We start from the raw sequence: 13,000 nt of genomic DNA on the forward strand, positions 1-13,000 counted from the left end.
CTAGGACATGCACATGTGCAACTCACTCATTCAGCAAAGGCATGGACGTTCTCCTCTTGCTCTTCTGCACCATGTTGGCCTGGTTCCTCAGGGAGATGCGGATGAGGGAGGGGGCCAGCCGGCAGGGCTCGCCGTCCACTTGCATGGGGATGGACTTGTACGTCAAAAGCGTCACCTCCCGGCACTGGTGCAGCCGCTCCCCGTGGCCACCCACCTGGAGGGCAGCCTGCAAGAAACAAACAAAACGCACAAACAAACAAAACACCAAGCAGGTCTTGGAATCTCTGCTGGTCAGAGTGACCCCGAGATACATACAAGTCTTTTCCCAGCCTGGCAGTCAAAGAAGGAGTCAGGATTCCTCAGCTGTGGTTTTCAAGGTTGTTTATTATTTCTTATCTATAACATTCTTTCTCTGCCCTGCTGAGGTCTGTTCAGCAGGTCAGTGTTGTTTTTTATACTAAAAACTACATGTACATTTACAATAATTTCCCAATACCTATTACCTATGTTAGACAGTGCGTTCCTACCTTAAACCAATCCAAAAGTGCCACCATCACCCATAAGATGGAGGCTAGGAAGAAAGAGAAAGAAGGACAAAACACATCCAAATTCCCCTATCTTGGGACCCTAAATCCACATTCTAGAAACCTTAAAATTCTACTTTTCACCCTATAACAAGCTAACTATTATTCTACTTAAACTCTCTTGACTTGTAATTCTTCATATAAAGGTGGTCATTTGCTCCATGGGTCAAATTCAAAGTCACAGGTGCCAAGGTCTCTGAGCCCCCTGGCAGGGGTTCAAGCCATTCAGGACAGCTAGAGAGATGTCCTGGGTTCCAACAAGCAGGGAAAAGATAGCTCAGAACAGAATAAACTGAGGCAGCTAAAAAATCCAAAATGCCACTTTGCTGGCAGCGTCCTTTACACAGTACTCCATTCCTAAGCTATTCTGAAAGAGCACAATGAAAGCGTTTTCACCCCAAAACTGCAAAGCAACAAGGAGATATCTACCCACATGCATTATAGGACTCATCATCCGTATATACACACTTGTGCACATGCAAATTAATAACTGTGCTCGTTCTTAAAGCTTTCAATTTGTTTTGGTTGGTTTGTTTTTACAATAACAGTCACGCTAATAATTATTTGCTCTTTAAAACAACATCCCTAATTAGATACATCTGCGAGACAGAAAAACTATTTCCCCTTCCTGAACAGAATGGTCCTTAATGGGAATTAGTAAATTTAAATTTTTTATTATGAAAGCTTACACATCAAGTCAACCTCAACATTAGACAGGCTGAAAAGAGCAAGCAGAAGGACCTTGTTAAAACAAATATCATGTTAAAGAATTCACTTCAAAGAAATTAAGCAAGGAAGACAATGAGCAGATCCTTCATGTTCTAGGCAGACATGTTTAGGCAGAAATGTATTTTTTTAATAAATATGACTATGTGACAATTCACTCTAATTTCTCAGATGCAGAAAAAAATCTCTTATTAATGCAATACTAACAGAGAACAGTGTAAACACAAGCCAAGGCCTGTGCACTTCATATTATGGATCAATTGACAATATGATCAATAATTATAAATGCTTTTTAAAAAGTAGTTCTTTCCCTTGGTTTCACAGACTCACTTAGGTACAACAAGTGCATCTGAGACATACAAGACAAGTTAGGATTATATCAAAGCAGTCTAGGGTTATAATCATTCTTCAGCATCACAACGAAATGTGGGTCTGCAGACCCACATTTCTCAACTAGGCTTCCTTTAGAAAGAAACAGAAGCTCAAGGGCCCTACTTCTTAAATTCAGTCCTAACTAAAATTGTTGGTAGCTTTTGAAATCTGTCTAGCCACTTCCACTGACTAGAACTGTGTTAGTGTCAAAAACAAAAAAACTCTTCTGACTGAAAACCTTCAGTTTGTAAATGCTAAAGTTTTGACAGCATTTTCAAAAACATGCCCTAAACTCCTCTTCACTTTTATTCCACAAGATCTACCAGGCTAATAAACAAAAATTTTCTTGTGGGTTATTTCCCTAATCCACTAGGCCCACTAAGAAGAAAAAAAAAGTTCAGGAAGGTATCCTTAACCCAGACAAACTCTTAAAGGAAAGATTGACCAAGACTGCTTTTTTCTTACTTTGAAGATTAGATTTGCCTGACTTTCTCTTTGAGGAAACAAACACCATTATTGTGGGTATTTACTGAAAGTGATATGGACTGAGGGCAGGTCACAACAGGGGAGTTTAGCTAAAACGGGCTTATCCATCTTTGTTTTAAACTAGCTTACATGAGACAGTAGCAACAAAGGCCTACAGGTATGGAGCTAAGTCTGAGCTATAAAAACTTTCCAGCAAGTCCAGCTGTGGGCCTTCTGCTGGCCACACTAAGCCCAAGCTGTAGTGCCTTAGGTAGGCTGGTGCTAGCATGGGAACATTGCTAACTCTGGCTGTATTTAACCATCCCCTGAAGGCACTGTCACAGTGTTTGGCCACTGCCATAGCAGGACACCAGGGTATTTAGAGAAAGATGGCTTTTATGGTATCTCAGTTCACTTTAAAGATGGCATTGGAAGAAAGTGCACTGACAAATTAAAATTGTTGGCTGAATTTCATTTTTTCTAGCAGAATCAAAAGGAGAGATAAAATTCATGTAAGAAATACTAATAAAGTCTTCCACAGCTATTACTAAAGTTTCACAAGACTTTTGGGGAACATATAGAAACTGTATGTCCATATAAGGTTAAAAAATATTTCATATTTATATACCAGCAATACTTAAAAAAAAAGACTTTAATGCCACAGAATGAAATAGACAAAAGCTAAAGAGAGAAAGGAGTGTTTATTTGATCATAGAACATTCCCACAGTAAAATCATGACTTCATGCTCTTATCATACTGCTCTTACTGTATTAATCTTGCCATTTAACTTCAGAGCACTGCATATGCAAATCAGCCATATTTTGCAACTAATACTTTTTATTATTAAATAACACTTCTCTTATTAAAAAAGAACTATTTGGCTCTGCCAGTTAACAGCAGAGCATGCTTTTGCCTTATGTGACTATGGGGAAGCACACCTGATTTTCAGAAACAAGGAGCATTTTGCACTCTGCAGTGTTGCCCAGGGAGCCCTCCCAGCCTGGCAGCACCCCCTGCACTCACCAGCGAGGCCATGGTGAAGCCGATGACTTCGATGTAGCCATCGTCGTGACGCTGGGGCTCAAAGTCTCTGTGGTCACCAGGGTTCCCCCAGGGCATTGTGCCAGCACAATACCTACAGAGACAGGTTTGGAGAGCCAATTGGAGAGAGCAGCTTGCCCTGAGAGGTCCTGACTTTTAGCCTTTTAGGCTGTTCTTTCTGTTTCCAAGCTGATACAACACCCTCAGGTACACCCACCATAAACTTTATCGGGTTCCTCTCTGAGAGGAAAATGGGGAAACACCAGGAAATACACCATAGAGCAGCAGCACTCCCTATTTGCTTTGATTCCTGCTGGTAAGCTGTTGAGCCATAAAGCTGTTTTGCCCCTAGTCATCAAGCTGTTTTGCCCCTCTTTGCCCTCTTTCTGCTAGCTCAGCACAAAGAATGCAAAATGTTGCATAGTTTGAGGAGGCAGGGAGAAATAAGAAGCAGGAACAGATAAAGCTGAGGCCTCTCTCTTTTCTACCATCAGAGAATAAATGTAAAAGTGATCTGAAAGAGGTAGAAGGGGGAACTTTGGAGAGGTGACATCAAGCAGAAGCTTGCAGTACGGAACTCAAAAGATTAAGTGCTTGGGACTGCCTGCGGAGCAAACTAGGAGGTTTTTTAAAGCAATGGTTTCCAAAGTGGGGTACATGCAAGAAAAATCCACAACTGACAAGACAATTAGAGTGTATGAAGAAAACTATTACTTTTACTTTCAATAAGAAAGCAAACATTAAAAACATACATATTTTTTGTAATACTAGAATAGAGGCACATGTATATAATTTATAAATATACATATATGGAGGTGATGCTTAAAAGCTTTTTACTGACAGAAATGCACAATCAAATTAACTTTGGAGACTACTGTTCTAGAGAACAGGAGACCAACAATTTTTGATAATTCAGCTTTATTTTTTTTAAGGACACCTTGTAACATGTTTAAAACTGACTTCTTTTGGCAGTTTGGTATTCCTTAACTGCTAAAATATTTATCCTTCCCCTCTCTCCATTTCTGTTCCCTCCTCCCCCTTTCCATTTTTTTCCACACTTGGACTCTAACTAAGCAAAAGACTAGGTATCTGTCCCTTTAATAACTTCTTTGCAGGTTAGATGCACAGCTTTTCAAAGTGTGTTAGTTAAGCATTTCTACTGTATCAGGATACTCAACTTTTTAAGGAATGGTTTTGCTGCACCCTGAACTCTCAAGCCATACTGCATAGCTCATTGACAGAATTATAAGGAGCCAGCTCTCAATGAGGTGAGAAAACCCAGCCTAGGAAAACTGTTAGGTGTCTTTTGAAAACTATTGTTATTTTTGTTGCATAACTTCAAGAATCTATCTTGAGCTTACCTGGGTATGTTTAAAAACACTATACACTGGAACTTCAGCTCCTGGATCTTTGGAGTCAGGTCTGTACCATCACACTACAAAGCCAAAGTGACAGAGCACAGAGAAATTGCTGAATGGAGCCACAGACAAGAGAAGTGTTGCTGCTTTGTAACAACTTTCCCAAGACTTTCCTTGGAATGTGTTGCAAATGTCATGCTCAAAACTGAAAAGTAACAGAGCCATTAAACTCTCACCTCACTCTCTCTCCAAACCTCCACCTCCACCCCCTTCCCACAATACTATGACACAATTTCTTATACTCACCACAACTTTAACATGCTTGGATAAATCTCTTGAGCTTCTTTGCAGAAAGTCTGTAAAGGCTGCCTGCAACAGAAACCAGTGCAAGAATTGTCAACACTTCCTCTCTTCTTTTTTTTCCCCCTCAGTTCTTATCCCTCCACAGAGCTAATTGCCAATATGCCCTCCCTTTGGTCAAACTGACTCTCTCAGAAGACATGATTTGATTTTATTGTCTTAAATTGTGATACTTCTGCTTTTGAGAGCTTAACTGAAAAAAGTCCTTGAACACCCAAGTTCAATGGTATCCTGAATCATTAAGCACAAATTCTTGCTCACATACTTGTTTCCATATTTAAGGCACTTGGGTGCTATCATCCATAAATACATTATATGTCATTCATTATCAAACTAGTGTTTATTCTTAATGGCTTTAGAATCAAGTGTTGTCCATTTGCCTCCTGAATGCACAAGTGGGTAATTATATGTGCATATTCACCCATCATTAATCACTCCAAATATCTGATTTGTCCCCTACACTCCCCACCACCCTACATCCAAGGCCACTCCTCAAAGCTATAAAGATACAGGCCAAAACTTTGGGAATTCTTCTAGCAAAGTCAGTATCAATGCAGTTCCCAAGCCCTGAAAGAAGCAGAGCAATGCCTTGAGAAGCTTATGAGCCAGAAGCAGAGGGACCAAGATATGACCAGGACTGTGTCCAAAGGAGTGGCACTTCTCTCACCTGCCCAGCTCTGTATAATAACAGTACCACAGGCTCTTTCCTACAGACACCTGTGCGTGGCACTGCCAGAAACAGCATGAGTGCACTTGAAATTGTGACAGGCAGAATAAACCGGCAAGAGCTCCTGATGTGACAAAGTGAGGGGGAAGGTAATTAAGAAGACATTCAAGCAACTAAGTTAACATCATTCTGTAAGACAAATCTGTACTTACCCCGGCATAAAACATTTTATTTCTAAATCGGCTGTTAAATTTCTCTGGATTTGCTTCTGTGAAAGGATGAAAAATAGAAGTATGAACACCCCAATAAAACAAGGAGACTTCATTATACCTTCACAGTCCCTGCCAGCACTACAGTGCTTTCAGAGTATCACTCATAGAAAATATTACCATAAATATGTTTTCTGTGTGTCAGTCCCCCATCTGTGCCTTTCTCTGCTATCAGATTTCAAACACTGATATTGAATCCTTCCTTTTCTTGTAGAGTGTGGAAATAGAACAAAGAGGTAACAAGAATTCAATCAGTTAATTTAACACCTCTCAGACTATTCATCTTATGATAGAATAGAATTTTTAGACTTCTAACAGTGGAGAACAAATCTGTAAGAATTATTAGAAATTTATGGAACAATAACCCGTGCTTTGAATGAGGAGTAAAGCATTAGTAAATTACGAGATGAAACAGCCCCTAAATTCTGATGTGTTAAAGAGTTACTAAGGAATAGACATTTCTACCCAAAGATTTCTGCAGAAAAATAAAAAAAGGGAAAAGAGAATTGGTTACTCTAAAACCTATTTAGAAACCTGTTTCATTTTGATTATACCCCAAGAGATGGAGAATTTTAAGTCTATTAGTAATGTACCTCTAATGGTTAATTATTCTCACTGTTAATGTAAATGTAGTGGTTTCCAATCTTGAAATTTTCCGTCTTCAACTGCCAAATGCTAAATCTTGTTATACTTTCCTGTCAGATTACAGAGCCTTCAACTATCAGGTATCTTCTCATCAAGAAAATACTTATAGGCAGTGATTAAATAGCCTCTTAACCTTCTTTCCAATAAGCTAAATGGAGTTCCCTTAATCTCCCAATATGAGGCACATTTCCCAGAATATAGTTCATTCTTGAGCCTCCTTGGAAACTGCTTTCCTTGTTTGTGGCATCTAGAGATTCCAGAAATAGCCCTTCTGACCCTGTATTCAGTGTTAGTGCTAGCTACTCACCCTGGCTCCTTGATTCTCTAGTGAAAACATCACACTACCAAGACAGTCCTTCTGGCTAAAGCATCACATGAGTGTGAACACATCCAAATTACCTCTCAAATGCCCACTTAAAACAATACTTCCAGTTCTCTTGAAAGCCACTACATCTCACAAAATATGGCTCCATTTTGTAAGAATGAGCTGCTTGAGGTTTCTGATTTGCTTGTTGTCTCAGTTACTGTATCTGTTGCTGTGTCACAGGTGACTCAAACTCAGTCAGGGCCACTTCTACTTCAAACAATGAATTTAATTGCATAAGTCAATCTCATCTCACTTATTGAGCCCACAGCTCTTTGCAGAGAGTCTCAACACCCCATGCTAAGCAGCAGAAGGCTTCTGAAGGCTTAGTGTCTGTGCTGCACATTCTCTCATGTGAGTACCCCAATGGTTCCAGACAGCAGACATCACAGCACTGTGTGTGTCTGCTGTCTGGAACCATAGGGGAACTCCCCCTAACCAAAGCCCCAGTTTAGAACAGGTAAAGGAGCCTTTCTCACATCAGAGACTCAGCTGTCCCTCAGCCTACTGGTCCTACTTCTGCCAACACAGATGAGCACGGGTAGGGAGGAAGGACTCCGTGATGGAAAATAGAGCCTTAGGTTGATTAGAAGTGAATTATTGAGTGCATATCCAAGGCTTACTCCATCCTCACTGTTCCTAAACCATCAAAGAAATAGAAAAATGGAATGTGTTAGACTCTGCCTGTGTGCAGTGGGGAAGTTTCCTGAAAATGAACAGTTCTGCACAGCTAAGGGATCAAACAGCATGTCAGCAGGGATAAAGTAAATTGCATCCTACATGCTCTACCAAAGAACAAGGATACCAATGGAGGAAGTTGGAAAGAGCCAGTATCCAGAACACTTCCCAAAAAAGCAGAGCTAAATCCATCAGACTTGGATCCAACCCTCAAGTCTCAAACTGATTAGTCACAAGAAAAATGTAGAGGTTGCCATGGAAAAGACCACATTAATATATAGGTTCCTCTGAGACACTGCAATCACTGCTTACTCTAAATATAACAGCTGACCAATATCTACTGCTTAAGGTGTCCTGTTGGCTGAGAGCTCATATCAATTTCTCTTATTTTGGTTTTCAGGCATGATACTCATTTGTTTTAATACTATATGTGATTACAATAGTTCCACATAAGCAAATGCATGCAGTCAATTACCTCAAGAGCACAAAATGTTACAGCTGTGAAAGTACTTATCATTTTGCTACCATTGCTAAGAATTTCTCTGGATTATCCTCATTGGTAAATAAGATCATAATCTGCTTTCCATTGCTTAATTCACCAAGCCACAAGATTTCTTGAGCTGGAAGGAGCCTTAAAGTCCATCTAGTCCAACCCCCTGCAATGGGCAGGGACATCTTCACCTAGATCTGGCTGCTCAGAGCCTCATTCAATACAGCTTAGAATTTTTTCAGGCATGAGGCACCCACTACCTCTCTGAGCAACCTGTGTCAGTGTTTTACCACCCTCATTGTTAAAAACTTATTCCTTATATCGAGTCCAAATTTACACTATTTTTGCTGAGAGTCATTGTCCCTTGTCCTATTGAAACAGGACCCATTTTTCTCATAAATCCCCTTCAAGTACTGGAAAGCTATAATAAGTTCTCCCAGGAACCTTTTCTTCTCCAGGCAGAGCAACCCCAACTCCACATGAAAAACAATACAACCACACACCAGCAACACCTTCAAGGCTTTCCTATAAGCTTTCCTCTTCTAAAATGCATAGAATTCATATGTTTTCAGCATTTGAGAAGACAAGAATGACACCAGCAGTGAGGACTTGTGCTACCGAAGCTCTCCTGGCCATACAAACTCAGACACTCAGCTTGCTCTGCCAAGTGGTTTTTCACCCGTGTAAATTTTTAAAACCCTGGCATGTCTGGAATAACATTCATCCTTTATAGGGCTCCATAACTTCATTATTAAATAATGCCTCCATTAAATGAGAAAGTAGCCATGCATTTAATCTATACAGTATATTCACAGTCACATTAGCAATGCAGAGTGACATGCACTCATAAAAAAAATGCATACAGCTGTCATAATTTCATTCCTGTGCCCTTTTGTGGCCCCTCATTATTATTCCTAAAGCTTGAAGCAGTCTTAAACATCATAAAATATGCATTAGCTCATTCCATCATGGATCCTGCTCTTTATTTAGCCTGGCATTAGAGTGCTATCTTTTCATCTTGAAATGACACTCTGATAGTATGACAGTGACTATGAGGAAGGCTGTGTTTCAGAAAAAATACCTGCATATGAAGCTGGAATAACCAAAAGCTGAAGGCAGACACCTGAGCAAGGTTTGTTTCTACAAGCACACCTGCCTAAACCAGATAAATAGAGCTGTTCATACCAGTGCAACGCTGTTCATATCAGTCCTTAAGCCACATGTCAGTCTGTACAGTGTGACAGAGCTGCTGCTGGCAAGGGGACAGACAAGATGCTACAGCTGCTCAAATTCCTGACACTTCTGTGGACATTGAACCCTTTAACTTGCACAGAGAACTCTGGGTCTGTACCAAGTCCAGGGACATTGTGGTATACTGATCCATAGGTAATAACTGTTCAGTTTGAGAAAAAAATTATATTCCTGCCACTTCCAGTCTTGTGGCTCTTCTCTTCCCTCCACTTCCACACTCACACCTGACATATATTATCTCCTTTAAAAGATCTAGCACTTTGTAAAGCTTCCCTTTCTGCCTTTTTCCTCCACTACATTAGCCTACTTTGTACTTTTTTCATTTCTTAATCATGAAGTCCCTTGGAAACTCACAACACAATCACTTTTTCTTCTTGTATGTATCTTCATGTTTTATGTTCCAGCTTTACTTCTGAATTATAAGAACAGGATATTTCTATTTCTAATTAATAAAATAACTGCCCATCCACAAGGCTAAGGAAATAAAAAGTTCCTGTTACCTCTGGATTCATGAAACTCCAGCGTAACATGTGCATCAAATCCAAGACTGAAGTAATTATTGAAGACATTGAGGGGAAGCTGTAATTAGATAATAAAGAGACATTAAAACAATGTGAATGGAACATTTCTCGACACACCAGGGTTTAACTATTTAAACTTGGCTCATCATGGAAATCTACTAAGAACATAGTGGAACATATCAGGGAAATGTAAGCAGAAGGTTGCTCTGAAGGTTGGGAATGGCTTGTGGAAAATAATCAGATAGAAGTGCCAGAAGAACACAAATAGACCTACAGTGCTTTATGATCATATGTGTGTGTTTTTGTTAACACATCAGAGGGTTCCTTATGTTGTCATTTAGATTTCCCATAGGGCTGCACCACTTAACATATCACCAACACAAAAGTTTTGCTGGCTCTTCAAGCTCAGCATGGCAAATGAAGCTCCAGCTGTGTTCTTCTCGCTCCATATACAACCAGGAGCAAGCCAAGTCCCAGAGAAGAAGCCCTAATCCTTTTGAGGATGCATGAGGCAGGCAGGCACACATTTGGCTTTTTCATTGTTTTACACACCCAGCAGGGCTGGAGAGAGGCAACTGTAGCATCCAATAGATAAGCTGGAAATTTTAACTGAGAAGAAGAAAATAGTTCACAGAATCAGGAGGGTTTTTTTAGCTTTGTGGTGTTTTCAACATCTCCAGTCCAAATGATAAATTACTATGAGATTTCCTAGCAACAATTTTCCCATTCTTCAACTACCAAGATACTAGTGGAGATTACATGGAGGCCCACATAGAAAGAAGCTAAATAGAAAAATACACTACACCGTGCTGTAAAGTAGGAAACAGCTGGTATCCATTAGCAAAATCCTAAGGAATTAAATTTTACATTCTCTTTTTAGTTTTGTCTAATTGGGGAATGGATGGCAGTTTTCCTGCAATTAGAGAGGAACAGCAATGACGTTTCTGATAAAATGCTAGGGATTTTTCTCCAGGATTTAATCTTTGACATAAATATTCAATGCCAGGGTGTTTCAAACAACAAATAAATGCCTTTCACACAACTCTGGAATCACTGACACATGAAAAGAATCAAAGGGAGAGATGCAAATAGAAAATTTAAAAGTTGCAGAACTCCCCACCCATGCTGCTTAAAGTGTAACCCAAAGATGTTCATAAGCATTCTGTGTCTCCCATGGGAAAAAGCAGGCTCTGACCTTACGTGCCCCATCCTCCAGCTCATCCTGGGGCAAATCAGGGTTGCGCTCAACCTGGAGATTCCAACGGTCCAGCTGGACAATGGTTCCATCTTCTACATGGCACAGGATCTTAGACACTGGCTCATCTGTGTAACCCTGACAGCAGAGAGACCAGAGTATCAGCCACAGATGATGAAAACAAATCAAGTTACCAATTACCTACAGACTTCACTCCTTTCACACATGCCTGAAACCCTCGATACATTTTTGATCAAGCATTTTAATAAGTGATTATTGAGATGCACAAGTCTAGGACATCTCAATGGCAAAGTAAGGCCACAAGGAGAGGAATTCAAAGAATATCTGCCTTTCCTGGAATAAGCCCAGTGCTGTAGTAAAGGATAAGCAAAGAGAAAGTTTAAATTATGCTTAAATTAGAAGCCTGTTGACTGTTCTTGTTACTTGGCCTGAAATACCAGCTACATCTACATACACTTTTATTGCAACAACAGCATTGGTAATTCAAAATCCCAACCTGCAAATTGAAGCAAACCACTCTGCCAGAGCGAAACAGACCTTGGATGCAGCCCTGCCTGCTGTTTTAGCCAAAAGGAAATTCCACTCCACAGAACTAAATCTGAGCAGCAAGCTGAGAACCCCACATAAAGGCACCCCAGCCAGTCCTTACCCCACCCCAGTTGAGGGTGCGGGCAAGGTCGTTCCCAGTGCCAAGCGGAAGGACAGCCACAGGAGGTGGGGGGCTGAGTTGCAGCTCATCGAGGATGGACAGGATCCAGCCCACCTATAAAAAGGAAAATTAGGAGAACCTTTAGGAATATTATAGGCAAAACAACATATTTTGATCATAATATTCTTTTTTACAGAGAAGATCAAATAGAGGAAATCTAAAAATGAATGAAGAATAATATGGACAATTCAGGGTAATTATTTTTTTTAATTACCATTGTGTCAAAAGAAACTCAACCTTTGACAAACAGCTATGAAAGAAAATGAGAGACACATTAAAACAGCATGGTGTCTCAGAACTTGTCCTGCCAAGCATGAACTTGCTCACAAGTCTCCCTCTCCCATAGAAGAGACCTTAGTGCTGAATTATTTCAATCAGTACAAGACATTATATCTATCTATCTATATATATATACACACACAAGATACAGATATACACACACACCTATCTAATAAAAGAATAAAAGACTAAACTAAAAGGCAGACTACAGCTCAGGGTTGGAGCCTTTGAATTGGAACAGTGAAATCTGTCTTTTTTGTGTCCTAAGCTATTAGTTATTTCAGAGAGCTATTTCTTCTATCTTTCTTCTAGACTACATAAAGCTTTCAAATAGAAATCTTGCCAGAAGGGACAAATTGCTGTAAATTATTTTGTTTTCATTAAATGGTAATTTTCAAAAGGGAGAAAGAATTGTTGCTAAAGATATTATCAAGCTTTGGGTGACTGAAATTCTTGCTGCAAAAACAAAGGACTCTTCTTTAAACTACTTGTCACTTTGAAAAAAAAGTGAAGAACCTGTGCTGCATTTTTAGATAAAGAAATAATAAAAATTAACAGAAGATTTTTTTTTCCTGTTGCTGGTTTTTAAAGATGCAGCTTCTCCTGCAAATGTGAACTTTTAAATAGGACAGAAAACCTAAAACCTGACTACAGCTGGATTGAATTTTCTTGCCCCAACTAATGTTACTGTGATTTCAAAGATATTCTCAATCCAAACCAGGATAGCTTCACAAAAAAAGACACCCAGCATAATATGGCCATCAGGAAAAATAGCTGGAGTTTGACTGCAGAGGAGGTAGCCTGATAAATACAGAAACCACCATGCTATTTAGTATTCTAGGGTGTTTCTTTCTCCAAGTCTCTTCAAGAAAAATTTAATTTTGCACAAATGGCATTTATCAGACAGCTATTTATCATAAGCAATTGTCCAATTTTTAAAGCATTCATCTGGGATGTGATCCCCTACTTGAGTTCATTGTCTGACAACAGCCATCTCAAGTACT

At 39.7% G+C, this 13,000-nt stretch overlaps 1 protein-coding gene across 4 annotated transcripts in view; it reads right to left on the reverse strand.

The window, feature by feature from the left end:
- DGKI (diacylglycerol kinase iota) overlaps nucleotides 1–13,000 on the reverse strand; it is a 209,826-nt gene that overhangs the window by 86,042 nt on the left and 110,784 nt on the right. For all 4 annotated transcript variants that reach the window (XM_071422458.1, XM_071422461.1, XM_071422459.1 and 1 more), the window contains 8 exons: nucleotides 11,658–11,771; nucleotides 10,988–11,125; nucleotides 9,772–9,850; nucleotides 5,787–5,842; nucleotides 4,854–4,916; nucleotides 4,551–4,624; nucleotides 3,172–3,283; nucleotides 27–226 (listed from right to left, as the gene is read on the reverse strand). In XM_071422458.1, the coding sequence (XP_071278559.1) occupies nucleotides 27–226; nucleotides 3,172–3,283; nucleotides 4,551–4,624; nucleotides 4,854–4,916; nucleotides 5,787–5,842; nucleotides 9,772–9,850; nucleotides 10,988–11,125; nucleotides 11,658–11,771 (836 nt within the window). The remainder of the gene's footprint in view (nucleotides 1–26; nucleotides 227–3,171; nucleotides 3,284–4,550; nucleotides 4,625–4,853; nucleotides 4,917–5,786; nucleotides 5,843–9,771; nucleotides 9,851–10,987; nucleotides 11,126–11,657; nucleotides 11,772–13,000) is intronic.

The sequence above is a fragment of the Agelaius tricolor genome, unplaced genomic scaffold, assembly GCF_023055355.1.
Source record: "Agelaius tricolor isolate 1412-34295 unplaced genomic scaffold, bAgeTri1.0.p SCAF_3, whole genome shotgun sequence".
NCBI lineage: Eukaryota > Metazoa > Chordata > Aves > Passeriformes > Icteridae > Agelaius > Agelaius tricolor.